Source organism: Adelges cooleyi, unplaced genomic scaffold, assembly GCF_023614345.1.
Source record: "Adelges cooleyi isolate 19-005CV unplaced genomic scaffold, UGA_ACOO_1.1 ACOO_flye_CR_arks_rails_tigmint_CR_PRNA_249, whole genome shotgun sequence".
Taxonomy (NCBI): Eukaryota; Metazoa; Arthropoda; class Insecta; order Hemiptera; family Adelgidae; genus Adelges; species Adelges cooleyi.
Window position 1 is genome coordinate 692,886 of NW_026095914.1, and position 15,852 is coordinate 708,737.

The window sequence follows — 15,852 nt, forward strand, 5'->3', positions numbered from 1 at the left end:
GATTGACCAATCATATTACGTCGATCATACGTTCTCTAAAAGATACATTAACGTGGTGAACGATCTCGGAACCTACAACGAGCGAAAATTGAAATTAGTGACAAGGAACGTTCAATTCTGAGGACTCCTGTCAAGACTTACAAAGACATCAAAGGCCGCGACGAGGCGTTGGACAAGTTCAACACGAACATCGAAGACATCAAATGTACTTGCTCTTTAATCGTGAAGAGGAAACTGGTGTGTTTGGCGGACTTTCTGGAATCGTTACGACGCGGAAAGTCTACACAAAATGCACAGTTCATTAAGGAACTAAAAGTATTGAAACAAGAAGCAAGTCTTATGATCTTGATGTTTCAAAAAGCCAGAGGCAAAGCGGGCAAATGGTTTTGGAGTTATTTTTTTAAAATCCTCGCGATCATCGAATACGAGAGCCACGACTCTTTCATTTCTCCGTTCGGAGATGACGAACTGCAAAGCGGCATTACAAATATTCTGCAACACTGCAACCGTAACAAATACTTTCCCACGAATAAGACGGAGTCGGATTTGGCGTCGGTCAATTTAAACGTGCCAATTGACATCTTTCGAACGCTGCGCGACCGTGCATTCTTTTACATTCCCGTGGATGGTCGTCCGGCAATAGAGTCCGTGACCGTCGACGGTTTGTACCTGAAACCGTTGTGGCACGAACACGACTTGCTGTTTGGCAAAATAACCGGATCGTCAGTGGAATGGGGGCCAGCGCAAAAACGGTATGCGGTCCAAGTGAAAAACACCAAGGAATATCTCGTAGACCGCCAATGGATATCCAAACCGTTCGGACACCTCGGCTACCACGAGTTGGTAAGACAAATTATGACCGTGAGGTCGTACACCTTCGTGTGGGTACTGTTGGTGATATTTAACAGAGAAATGCCTAAAATGAATGCCGACCACTCGGATGACATCCACACGGAGACAACGAAGACATTTGATTTGGTTAGCGAATTCATGAAATACACCGACCCATTTTTCCTCGATGTAGTCGCAGAGTTCGAATGGGCAATGCGCGAACACTCGAAGAATTTCCACGGCATTATAGCTAGGTTGTCGGTAAGAGTCAAAGACATTCTGGTGGAGTTGAGCGGGCGTAATTCAACTGGAAGCGCTTGGGTCAGTGTTGACATAAACGAAGATTTTAGCCGTGAAATGATAATGGAATTTCTCCAAGAATTCCGCAATAACTTTAATCGTTTGGGACAAAAGTCAATAGAATTAAATTTTGCGCTTGCATTAAGTCTTCTGGTCGAAGGGAAATGATGTTGCCGGTAACGACCAAATAATTTATATTAATTATTTAGCACTGCACAGTAGTTCAGGGAAACCCCATTTAATTACCATTCAATTTGATACCTGATATGATTCGTCGCTTAACATGTAACACTTTTATCTAATTTTTTTATTCAACTTTACAGGAGAGTAAAAAATTAAATTTAATCTAAGCTAAGGTCAAAATGCTCAGTTTCATTTAAGAATATTACGATAATTATTGACAGTTACCGTGAAAACTGAGCCCACCAAACGATATCATATTGAAATTGATAATTAAAACAGTGTAGCCGATTCGATATCAGCCAAGCAAATGAGCATACTCAAGGTTTCGCATCTTAAGCGACAATTAACACGTTGTGCAAACTGAAAAAATTATGATATTGAAGATAACTTTAAAAAATTATGTCGCGCATATGCCTAAGCTAAGGTCATGCTCAATTTTAGTAACGAATATTAATATTACAGGAGAGTAAAACCTAGAAAAAACTAAATTTGATCTATTCTGTGGTAAAAATTTCCTAGATTATCAAATTATTACATTAATGAAATACGCGTTGTTATGAGCATAATGTGTACCGTAAATCTGAGCCCATATCAAATACTCATTTGCACAAGTTATAAAATCTTCTTAACACACACTGTATATTACTTTCTCCAATGGCGCATGCTAGTAAAGTTATTAGAAAAAAAAATTATATTCAAATTGAATAAATAAATAAATAATAAAAATAATTGAATGTCTTAAAAGATGTAAAGAATTGTTTGAAATCTTAAAAGTAATTTTTTTTTTCGTTGAACCGTTAAACAACGACATAATAGAAAATAATATTTATTTAGGGGCTGCATAATTGTTCAATGAATAATAATGTCATTTAAACTAAAAATCTATGTAGAACATGTTTTCATGCTATACATTTTTTTTGTTTTAGAAGTAGAGATTATAGATTTAAAAACAAAACATTTTTATCTAGAATTTTTTTTCCCCTGAAACGTACTTAACCTTTAACCACACGCGTTAGTGTATTTTGTATACCAAACTTTTATTTAATTTATTTTTTATTGTTTTAAACAAATTGTTACGACTAAATATAAAAACAAAAATCGAAATATTTCAATTAACTTGATACACAAGTTGTGGGACCCAGTTTTGTTAGTAATATACCTTGTTTCATTACTATATTTCTCCTTAAGTATCGACGTAGGTATCAGGAAACAACAAAATCTTTTTTCGCCAATTCCTAAGAAAATATTGGTGAAAAGCAAAAATATATGTCAAAATTGTGAAAAACTACCAAAATGGACCATCCGCTATGTGAGGTAAACAACATATTAATAACAAGATGAATACTGGCAGAATCTGGTAAATAATAATTGGACAAATGTTTCCAACAGCAGTTAGGTTGTTCATGAGCAATTATTACTGAATCAATTTTTTTAGGTATTTTATAAAACAAAACGTATTGTTCTTTTTTATTTCGATGTGAATGAATATGTTTGACTTTCAAACACCGTCGTGCCAAAATATAATTAAGATTGAGTTCTCTTTTTTTATTCAATCGATTAGTTACAGAAATGTACACAAAAAATCCAGAAATTATAAAACATATTTCATCAAGAACGGGTGTGTTCAGCCAATCTATCCAAAAATGTGTCATCAACTGAAACATACATATAAGATGCATTAGGTATTGTTGAAATATTGTTGATAAATACCTTCAAACACCACAAATAAAATTCCAACTTAGTTTCCAGATAATAGCAAAACCATTTTTAAGATGTTATGTTTTATATTACAGGAATTTTACATAATTAACATATTGTTAAAACTGAATTAATTATGATATTGAAATGATAATTAAAAATTATTTCGACATCAGCCAAGCTAAGGTCATGCTCAATTTTTTTTTAATAATATTACATAATTAACACATTGTAAAAACTGAAAAATTATGATATTGAAATGATAATTAAAAAAATTATTCAGCATTGGCCAAGCTAAGGTCATACCCGATTTTTGTATGATATTAAAATGATAATTGAAAAATGATCATTTTTAATATTTATAATTTGGGTAACCAAACCCCTACTATACAGGCAACTAATATCCAAATAACATTAAATCACACACCGATCAAAATATCTTCAGTTTACCTTCCCCCTCATCCTGCTATTACTTCGACACAACTAAAAGATTTTTTAAAATCCCTAGGGCCAAACTTCTTGGCTGGGGGCGATTTTAATGCCAAACACTCCCAATGGGGTTGCATATCCGACAACTCAAGAGGAAAAATACTCCAAAAAATCATTAACAACAACAATTACACATCCATATCGCCAAATGGTCCTACCTACTGGCCCCAACACGAAAATAGACACCCTGATATATTAGATTTCTTTCTTTCAACACTACCAAGAACTATGAAATTCTCTATTAATAACCTAAATGACCTTAGCTCAGACCACACTCCTGTCCTTCTAAAATTAAATGAAAGTCCAGAACTTAATCTTATACATCCTTCTTTATTGCAAGGCCCAGTAAATTGGAAAGAATTCTCTGAAATTATGCAAAACACTACTAATCTAAATATCTCCCTTAAATCAAAAATAGATATAGAAAACTTTGCCCAAGACCTCGTAACTTCTGTACAATCTGCCGTCCACAATGCGTCATATCCAACCAGTAAACATCAATCAAATAATCATACTTTGCCTTTATATATTAAAACGTTGATTTCCGATAAAAGACGTGCACGCTCCAGATGGCAGAAATATCGATATCCTTCCGACAAACAAATATTTAATCACTTAACGAACACTATTAGAAAATTAATAATAAAACACAAAACTGAGTACTTCGAAAGAAAATACCAGTCCTTAAACTCAAAAGATGGCTCACTCTGGAAAACTACCAAAAGCTTACTTAACATAAAACAACAACTTCCACCTATAATTGGCCCAAATGGATCCTTGGCCATCTCTGACAAAGAAAAAGCCAACCTTTTCGGAGAGCATTTTTCCAACATTTTCAAACCACATACTGACGTATTTCCCAACCACGAACACTTAGAAAAGGTTAATATTTTTGTCAATAGTCCTCTTCCAATGTCATTACCTGCAAAACATACCTCACCAAGTGAAATCAAATTTTTAATAAATAAATTAAAAAAAGGGAAATCACCAGGACATGACCTCATAACTAACAAAATTCTCAAAAATTTGCCAAAAAAAACAATTGTTCTAATAACTTATATTTTTAATTCCATGCTGCGAATTTCTTATTTTCCATTAATATGGAAAATATCCACAATAATTGTTATCCCCAAACCCAACAAATCAAAAAATGAGATTACTTCCTATAGACCTATCAGCTTACTCCCAACTCTCGCCAAATTGTTTGAGAAAATTATACTCATAAGGATAAGACCAATATTACATGCCCACAACATAATTCCTAATTCCCAATTTGGCTTTAGATCCAATCACTCGACTGTTCACCAAATTCACAGACTAACAGATCAAATTTGTTCTTCTTTTGAAAAAAAACAATATTGTCCAGGGGTATTTTTGGATGTGGCCCAGGCCTTTGACCGTGTATGGCATGAAGGCCTACTCTTCAAACTCAAATTGTTTCTACCTGCCCCATATTACTTAATAATTCGTTCTTATTTAGAAAATAGAAGTTATAGAGTCAGATATGGTAATTCCTTTTCACCATACCACCAAATTAAAGCAGGAGTGCCCCAGGGCAGTGACCTCTCCCCTGATCTATTTAATGTTTTTACGGCTGACATTCCAAAAACACCAAATACTATTATGGATACTTATGCAGATGACACTGCAATACTCTCCCCAGGAAATGATCCAGAAGTTACTTCCAATTTCCTTCAAACTCACTTAAATCTAATTGATTTCTGGTCATCTAATTGGAGAATTAAAATTAATCCAGATAAATCTGTGTACGTTCCCTTCACACTAAAAAAATCTGTTCCACCCCCTCCCCAATTCCAAGGAATACTTATTCCAATATCCTCGGAAGTCAAATATCTTGGTGTCACACTCGACAAACGATTAACTTGGGGCTCCCACATTAAATCCAAAAGAAAAATTCTCAACAGCAGACTCCATTTACTACGTCCAATCCTCAGATCAAAATTACCTTTCCACACTAAAATTATTATATACAAATCCCTATTAAGGCCTATTTGGGCATATGCAATCCAAATTTGGGGATGTGCAAAACCATCCAAACTTCGTACCTTACAAGCTTTCCAATCTATCACTCTACGTATTATCTCTTCCGCCCCATGGTATGTATCAAACTGCACACTCCAAAATGACTTTAAAATAGAACCAATAAACCATTTAGCCATAAAACACTACACAAAATTTCATTCTAAATTACACACTCATTCTAACCCTTTAATATCTCAACTTGCTTCTAATTCACTCCCCGGAAATCCACCTCGCCGACTCCGAAGACATTGGTGTCGAGATCTATTAATACAATAATTCAAATTAATCTAATTAAAAATAATTAGAACAAAAATCACGTTGGGTTCTATCACTGGATAGCCTCCCTCCTCATACCAAATCACCGTTTCTATTTGTTTATTTTTTTTCCCCTCTCTCTGTATATATAACAATGTAACTATTTGCTTATTGTGCCTTGCAGCATAGATTGTAAATACTCTTTAATAATAAAAAAAAAAAATATTTGGGTATTTTGAACTAGCAACGAAAGTCAAAACATTCAGTTTTATACATATTATTATAACATTATTTTCTAGTATTCACTAAAAATAATAATTTATAATAGATAAGTCGAATTATGTAAGAATATTTAATTATTATTAAAAATAATTATATATAATCATTTATGAAGGAGTTTTGTTTAAAATGTAGGTAATTCGTATGAAAAAAAAAACCGTTTACCTAAAAAATACATAAAAAGTATTTTTTTAATTCTGATGCGTTATACTTTTAAAAATTTGTTAATAACAATTGTTCAACCAACAAAAAGATATTTAATTAAACGAACTTAACCCTTTTCATATAATAACAAGTTACTTAGTCCCCACTACGTTTGCTGCTAGATCAGTATTAAAGTCATGCTGAAAACAAGTATACATTGTATTATTAACTCACTCGGTATTTATTTTATAAAAAAAATTCTACTAACAACGCATTAAGATATCGATCAGTGTGCACCAAGTCGGATGATCTTTTCAACGTCTATAGAGCAGAAACAACAGACACTTTGATCGTTAAGTTACAACGTGGAAAAATGGGCGTCAACAAATGTTCCATCGACGCCCTAACTTTGGGGAAATTTACAATTTTCATCAATCTAAAAATAAGACAAATTATAAACAAAATTTTTTATATTTGTCCACAACATAAATTGCTTTTTTTTTTATGGGCGTGACAAATTTGTTGTAATACTACTATCAGAAGTGAATTTATATATACCTTAACATTTTTTTGAAGTAAGAACTAACCGGTTCTAGACGCTGCTCCAGTAACTAAAACCACTTGATTTGCCCGTTCCACGGTAGGCTCGATTTTGTTTTTTGTAACTTTTAGTAAGCCAAGGCTGTACTGCGTATAATTATTAAAAACGATTCGAAATACCTATTTGATTGCAATCCGATCGATTGTTGTCGTTTGGAAACAACCTCAATAAATTCACTTTTTGGTACAAGCTGTATGAAGTCTGATATCGAAATAATATTGATCGACACTCGACCTTGTACGATAACATTATTATAATACAAATAGTAATAATTTCTAGTTTAACTTACTCAACCAATATTATTCATGTTTTTTTAATGATGTACTGCATTCGTCAATTGTTTTTACTCAGCTACCAAACAAAGCCGTTTAATAAATGGATAACTGAATCTTAACCGTTCAGTGCCCGTTGTAACAGAAATTCAACATGTTTGTGAATATAAAATACATTTAATTCGGATTGCACCCAATAGTTGTTGAAGAAATCGCTATCAACGGGCTATTTTTTAGATACAACCATTTTTTCCAAATTTATAAAAGTTTAATCTTTATGCAAATATTGTATGTTATAAAATTTAAAAAATTAACCCCATTCTACGGACTTCTTGTTGTATATCCAGATGCCAGATGGAAATTTATTATTTACACTATAGTACACTAGTGCCCAGTGTCAAATTAGATGTTAAACACTTGAGATATTTTGAGAGATATATGAAAAGGTCGATGAGAACCCGCATTTGGCAACCCAACAACATGCCTCGAATTATATATTTATTAATTTTTTTAGTGATAGACACCGTGTCATTTAGGAATAATTTATGATTTTACCAATAGCTAATTTTTTTATAAAACTTAATTATTAATTGTCTACCATAGTCACTAGCCTTACGTTGAATTTTAATATGAGATATTAATTACGCACTGTTGGTAACATCATACAATGCTACAATTCAATTTATTCCCAATGTAAATAACACAAGGTTATACAATGAAAAATAATATGTACATATTATAACAATGAATAAATATTTATACATATATATATATGTATATATATATATATATTTATATATATATATTATAATCGTTCACACACAAGCATAATAATGAATAATACAGTATATTAAAATATTATAATTTTACTCTAATTACCGAGTAATAACTGCTGTATGGTTATTGTTTGAACCTTACAAGTAGACAATTTTTTTGAAACTATTTTAGTAGGATTGCAGAAACACATCAGAACAAACTTGTCCTTTGTAGAGTTAAATCGTAAGTAAACAAAATTATTATTCTCTTATAACATCATATTCTCAGAACTGTGCAAATGTTTGATTAAAATGCATTTAAATACAATATTTTTATATCCTAGTCATATATATTTCTCTACTCGCCTGTTTGCAGTAACGTCAGTGGTAAACAAATTCTGTGTGTTATAATAATTATAACCGGAACTAATTACAAATAACAAAATCGAACCTACCATGGAATTTGTAAATCAAGTGGCTTTAGTTACTGGTGCAGCGTCTGGAATCGGTTATGCTTACACCAAGTACTTACTTCAAAATAATGTTAAGGTATGTATATTTATTCATATATATTATAAAATTAATAAGAAAAATATACTTCTGATGGTAGGGATATAATAAATTTATCACGCTCATAAAATGAGAAATTTATGTTGTTGACAAATATAACCCATAAACTTCTTGAGTGATAATTGATTTTCTTTAGATAAAGTGGTAGAAATAAAATCTGAAAAGTTCACCCATTTCTACTACGGATTTGTTTTTATACTATTCAGGCTAAAAACTAACAAAACAATTTCAGTTTTTTTTTTAAAAGAAGGAAACCCCTTTTTGAAATTATTTTCAAGAAAAAAACAATTTGAGCTTAGTCGAATTATCTCATAGTTCATATGAAATATTCTTTAGTAATATTATTATGTGTAAATAGATGGACACTTGTTCTTTATGTTGCTTTTTGTATGTGTAGTTCTAAGCCTCAATGAGACTTAAAATTAGACTGAATGTACATTTAGAGTTTGACCCATAACCTAAACGATTCCCTGAACATTTTTAGACAAACTTTTAATTGGGAAAACTAAAAATTTTAACTACAATAATTATTGTTTTACAAGTTTTTTGCAATTGGATTTTAATTAATAACACAATTTTAACATTCATAACAAAATCTCTTTTTTTTTTTAGGTAGCGCTTTGTGACATAAACATCAAGCAATGCCAATCCGTTTCCAATGAATTTGCACAGACATACGGTCACGATAAAGTTTTAGCGTTACATTGTGACGTCACTAGCGATGTGGTATTCGAAAGTAATAATTATAACTCGTATTGTAATAATTTATTCTACACAGTTTTTTAGTTTAAACGCTAATATTTATTGAAAAATAAGGCAAACGCTAAATAACTATTATAAATATGCGTATGCCTCAATTTAAAAAAAAAAAATTAAAATAAATAATAAACAATATTATTGAATTGTACAAAAGTTATTTTCTTCATTTCTCAAGTCACGAATAACTCAATTCGTATGTACTTTAAGTACATACTTACTTCACTTTTTTGAAAAAAAAAATATTTAATTCCCACTAATTTTATTTCCACGCAATAGTGAAATTAGTAATATATGACTAATTTGTTGTTTTGCTCATTATTAGAGTAAAATAGTCATGTTTAAAAAGTTAACTTAATGAAATCACTAAAATGACAGTTTTTCAAGTCATCTTTGAACTCGAAAAAAAAATATCCAACTCTGTGCATCGTATACCAGCTCTTTGGTGCGAAGCTAAGCATAGGCTATTTCTGTCCACCTAGCTAAAACGTCATAAAGATTATGATGTTGTGTAATTATTTTTCAGACGCATTCAAGTCGTGTATAGACCACTTTAAGAGATTGGACATAGTCGTCAACAATGCGGGAATATTTAACGAAACGATGGAAAAGTGGGAGTCTACAATTAACGTTAACTATGTAGGTAGCTTGCAAGCCAATGATTTGTTTAACTTATATTTAATATTTGAAAAAATCGTTTCAATCTTAACCTTTATACGAGCAGACATTAAATCGTGGGCATGTCTTTTGGTCAGCAAATATTCTGTCCCTTATCAGCTGATTCTCTAGTCCAATATATCTTATCAGTTATCCGAATTTCCACTTATGCCTATACCATGCCTACCTCATCTTCCAGAGTAATATAGAGGAGCCGCCGCAAGTGACTGCTTCTTGCAGTGCAGCTACTTTAGAAGAAACACATTTCTGATACGGTTATTGGTAAACAATAATTGTTTTAGAACAGAATGACTATTACCCAGAAGAAAAACAGCTATTAAGATCATAAATTTCGTTACTAAAATTCTGGAAAAATGTATTGTAGTCAGAACGCCAATTGTCTTCCTTTGCTGCCGAAACTGATTTCACAAATTTTGAGTAAAGAAATGAAAAGTGTCACCAGAACTGATAGAAAAATAATACTTATCTTTATACCGTCTACACTGATTAGCCCGTAGGTGTAACAAAAATAATTCTACCATAAGAACATATGTAATTCTTAAAAAGTTTCTCTGCTGGTTGTTTTGTGATATTATCTCAAATCGTGTTCATGATCTGTAATCATGCAGCTTGCCTAAATATATATTTTATACATTTATTTTTTTTTTCTCTTTATTTGTAGTCAAAATGTAAAGAGGGGTCACTTGTCCGTTGTCGAACCAATGTGGTATGCAGGCGATGTAGGGAACGAAACGACTCTTCTTAACTATTACTCTTTGCCAGCTGATTCTTTTATTAATATTCTCTTATCAGTCATCCATGAGTTATCGATTTCACCTTATTACTATCCCATCTCCTACCCACTTTCATTGTGTTACGTGATGCGATCAAAGGCGTCACGAAACTTTTATAAACAGACTTCAGAAGGTTCTTCAGAATTTTTTTGTTTCCTTAGGGAGGTGTGGTCAGGGGCACCATGTTGGCGATTAAGTATATGGGCAAGCCGTACGGCGGCAACGGAGGAACTGTTGTGCAGACTGCGTCCACAGCTGCTTTTGTTGGAAATTTGTTTATATGTCCAATATACAGATCTACAAAACGGGCCATCGTAGAATTCACCAGAGCGATCGGCGTAATATATTGCAAACACATTATATTATGTTGATGTTTGTACGCTTTAAGTGAGTTTTATGTTAAAGCACAAGAAATCGTTCGAGCATTTAAACGTCAGAGTTATGGCGCTGTGTCCAGGATTCTCGCAGACGCCAATGATGGAAAGCGACAGGTCCAGTGTGTACTTGATCAAAGAGTTCAGTAAAATGGAAAAACAAATGGAGGCCACGTTAGCGGTGCAAAGGTATAAACTGTTATGCAATTAGAATTTCGTTTTTATCTTAAAAAATCCGTCAAGTGGATCTTAAGTGTTATTAGCTTCGCGGGGTTTTAAGTTTTGTTTAAAGATAACGAGTCTCTTGAAATCCATTTCCATGTAGTTCACCTTTTCCGCGATCAACTGCTTGGTTTTAGTTTTCAATGATCGAACTTAGGAAATATTATGCATGTGAATTTTAAGTATGAAAATATTAAGTATACTGATGACATGCTGGCCATTAATACCATCAGCTAGTGTTTTGTGGTCATGGTCATTTTTTCCCTCCTCTGCTCTACCTTTAACTACGATCTTCGCACCTCCCTTCCATTGATCACATATTATCTCGTAAGTTAGTATTCTTTTGTCAGCTGTCTCTTATCAGCATCTTTAATCATCACGAACTGGACGTACGAACACAGACAGCAGAGTAACTTCTGTTGTGTCTAACCCCTAAAGGTAAGCAACTAAAATCAGGCGTAACTCGACGTGAACATTTATTTGGATTCAGTCTATTTGGAATTAGCGCCATTGCGACAACGGAAAGTTAGGTAAGGTTTGATTAAGTAAAGCTACATTACCGAAGGAAGAGAGCAGAGGAGAGGAAAGGAGAGGAATACAAATATAAGGATCAATTATATGTTATAGCTCGGTTCTAGATCTACTTTCTGACTAATCTTCAGACCTAAAACCCGAAAACTTTTCTAAAAATGTCCACCTCTTCTAGGACAAAGGGTTTGTGGTCTTTTTTTGGTTTGTCAACATTTATCGGTAGTATTTTATCTAAAGAATATTCCGTACAAAATTGAACTAATTGGGCTGTTAAAAAAAAGTTATAGCGTGTCGTAATTTTAAGTTGAAAATATGTAAATGTTTTGGATGTTTTTTCAATTTTTAAAGGAGAGGGTTGAATTCTAGTTAGACTTGAGTTATTTGGTCCGCAGTAAAAAAACATCATTGTAATCTCAGCTATAGTCGTGGCCACATGAAGGTGATGATGCGGCACGTTATTTTTCTGGCGGCAAATAAGGAGCCGTATTTATTTTTACAAATTTTAAAATTATTTAAAATAGAACTCGTGTCTCATTAAATAATTTTCTTACGAAAAAAATAATTTCAGATTTGAAATCGGAAAAAAAAACTTTTTGAATTGATATGTAACATGATTTTTTGGTATCTGGCCACACATACGTCCACAGGGTGGACACTAAAAGGCCGGCATATTTTAATATAAAATATTTCCAAGGACACAATTGAACTGATAATATAATTCTTACCCAAAATGATGTGTCACATGCCATAATATGTTGGTTTTGGTCACATGCCGGCCACTCAGTGGCCACTCGGTAGATGCAAGTGTGGCCACTGGATACATTTAAATTCAACAAGATTTTTTTTCTTGATCTCAAATCTGAAATTATTTTTTTCGTAAGACAATTTTTTATGAGATACGAGTTCTATTTTTTTAAATTAAAAAAAAAAAAATTAATACCATTTATAGTGCTCATAGAGCATCCTGAATGCCTCATTTGAAGCTCAGTAGAACTTTACTTTACATCCTGTATATTTTGCCAAGAGCTGTTGCTCCTGTCTGTCGTATCGTCTTGCGTTGGGGGGGAATCACCAACCACATATTCATTTGGTTAAGACTATAATGCATGCCAGCTAAAAATATATTATGCAGTTATGACTTTGTATTTTATTATAAAATTGACCAAACTTAATTTTTTCAGACCCGAAAGTGTAGCAAAAGGGTTAATCGAAATACTGAAACACGGTGAAACCGGCGACTGTTGGATAGTGGAAAACGATGAAAAACCGCGACCGGCTAACTTAAAGTTTTTTAAAAATAAATTATAGTATTACTAAAAAATTACTTACTTTTTATTCTTCTTAGCTCTACCAATTTATGTTAACTTTATAAAAAACCGATAAACAACTTTATTCACTTTAAATATGTGTTCATGTTAACGGTTACTTTCATCCTCTCCTCTTTCTTCTCTTTTCCTTTCCATCTTCTCATCATTCTTCTCCACATTTTTTAGCGAAATTTAAAAAATGACTTATTTTTTTAAGCGCCATATCTCGGTAATGAGTTAACATACAAACATGTTTGAATAGTCATGTAATATTGTATTCTCTTCACAGATAAATGCGATTTGAGTAAGTTTCAGAACAAAAAAATACCTAGAAGAGCCAGTAGATAGGCGAGGGGGTCATAGTGTCAACAAAGCTTATTGAAGGGGCAGGGGAAAATCACAAGTCTGTAAGAACTATTAGAAATTCAAAAATATGTAAATTTGTTGGGTGTTTTTCTCGATTTCAAAATTCAAATATCGTTTTTGTGTGTACAAGGGTCTCACAGTCTATAACGTTTTAAAATAAATGACTTTAAAGTTGAAATTGTTAAGAAGAAAAAAACTACCGTCCTTTCAAATAAAATGAAATTATATACAAATATTAAAAAAAAAAATGTCTAAATACTCCTAAACAGCAGTTAATAGTAATTTGTCTTAAGGTTAAAATTCCATACAAATTTGGAGCTAATTCCAATAATTTTAAAAATACAAAAAATAAAATAAAAAAACAGTTAGAATTATTATAACTGAAAATGATAAAATCACCTTTAAATAAATGCTTCAATGAGAATCAATGGATAATAGGGTAACTCTAGTACAGTCGAAACCTAGCACTGTACAAAACAACACAGGTAGAAAGTATTATCCTTAAGTGAGTAGTAGTAAGTAGTAGTAAGTGAGAATACAGCAGCTCTACAGTATTTGTAATTAGTGAGTTTTTATATTATATCATTTTATTTGAATCCAATATTTAGTTGGTGCATAAATAGTAGTAAATATAAATAACTATAACATCCAACTTGAAAAGTGATACGAGTTAAGGAACACCCTATTTAATGGTGCCAATAACAAGGCTCTAATAGTCATCTAGTCATGTTTGTTGCATGTTGTATTATAGGTTTAATTGATTTAATGTTGTTTTATTTGATTTATGTATACGAATTATTCTTAATATATCCAGTTAAAACCAATTATTCTAGTCAGCAACCATTAATTTGATCCAAGGTTATTAGCTTTCAATTTTATTAATTTAAATATTTGATCACTGCATATGAGAAATGGGTATAGTATAAATTTGAGACTATTGCCGTGTGGGAGCATACCAAATAAATATTCCCTATGAATTTCAATTTGATCCGACTCTTTTTCTCAAAATTATAGGCAGCAAAAGTCCAATATAAAACACACCCCATGATATAGAGTTATGAATATTATACAAAATGTTTCCTGCAAATAAAAAAAGAAACGAACAACTGTGGACTATGCTATCCATATGAGATATATATATTTTTTTTTTTTGAGATATTGTATCTTACCAGAAAAGAAAAAACAGAATAAAGGTATAAAAGAATCCGAACGAAATGGTTGCAGTTAAAAATACGATTACTCTAAAATCAGTTAAAACTCTTTTCATATTGCCACTAAAAGTTTCTGTTTTTTTAACTTGTTCAACCTGAAATTATACAGATTTATAGTGTACTTTATTAGAAAAACCTCTGTACCGAAATGATATAACTTTACAATAATAACAGATAGTATAATTAACAGCCTCTCAACATTTTTAAGGTTTCGGTAATCACCATATTAATTTGTTTGATAGAACAAATTGGGTGAAACCAAAATGTATTCTAAATATGGTTTACCTTGATTTTAGCTGAAACGTAAATGTCGAAGGCTACGCATATTAATGTTATCACGAATCCGGGTCTAAAGTCTTTATGAGCTTGTCCTTTGCTTAACCAGTCGACCACCACCCCAGACACTATAGAAGTTATACCGTAACCAATTGCTCCCCAAACTCTTTGTGTACATTGTCTCCTGGCGAAGAAAAAAAAAATTTTTATTTACGAATAATATTGTAAAAAAACAAAATAGATTAATGTTACATTCTACCTAAGCATGAAAACATCTATGATTTGTGAAAAAATGCTTATCGACTAGTCACTGATGAGTATACCTAGTAGACTGACACAGATCGTATCCTCCATGAGCGACCGCATTACAGATCCAAGGCACACGAAAAACAATAGAAAAAAGAACACCCATTACAGCAAGGTCTTAAACACGACATCATCAGCGATACTTTCTGCGACCGTTGCACCAGGTATAAATATCAATCCGAGAACTGCTACTGCTATAAGCACCTCTCCAATGAGAAACATCAATTTTCGGCTCTGGTAGGCGTCCGCGATGCTTCCTAGCGTAGGCCGTACAACAAGACTAGGTATCTGCAAACCGGTCAAAGTGATTCCCATCACCAATGCGGAATAACCTCGTTGTTTTCCAATAGTGGCGAAAAACGGAACAGGCGCGTAGGCTAATGTTAAAAAATATAGAAATAGAACGTTTATAATTAATAAAAAAAATTGCTACTACTTTTCAACGAAACAATAAAAAATAAACAACTTATTCTTTCTTAGATGATTCGAATATATTTTGTTTTTATTCGGACAACTATTTTTTCACAAACAAGTTTTTTTTAATTATCTCGACAAATAACTTTTTCATGCTGGATGAAAAAAATCAATTTTACTACAAAAACAATTTACCAATCATTTGTAGCACATTTTAA

The 15,852-nt window shown here is 32.3% G+C and overlaps 1 protein-coding gene and 1 pseudogene across 1 annotated transcript; one reads left to right on the forward strand and one right to left on the reverse strand.

Moving 5' to 3' along the window:
- Nucleotides 1-7,979: 7,979 nt before the first annotated feature.
- Nucleotides 7,980-13,118, forward strand: LOC126837434 (15-hydroxyprostaglandin dehydrogenase [NAD(+)]-like). The gene is made up of 8 exons (XM_050571336.1): nucleotides 7,980-8,094; nucleotides 8,227-8,399; nucleotides 9,033-9,156; nucleotides 9,703-9,815; nucleotides 10,789-10,965; nucleotides 11,033-11,190; nucleotides 12,936-13,040; nucleotides 13,100-13,118. Exons 2-8 carry the CDS (start codon nucleotides 8,307-8,309, stop codon nucleotides 13,116-13,118), a joined length of 789 nt encoding a protein of 262 aa, XP_050427293.1. The 5' UTR covers nucleotides 7,980-8,094; nucleotides 8,227-8,306.
- A 1,474-nt stretch (nucleotides 13,119-14,592) lies between these two features.
- LOC126837459 (uncharacterized) lies at nucleotides 14,593-15,607 on the reverse strand (annotated as a pseudogene).
- Between the last annotated feature and the right edge of the window lie 245 nt (nucleotides 15,608-15,852).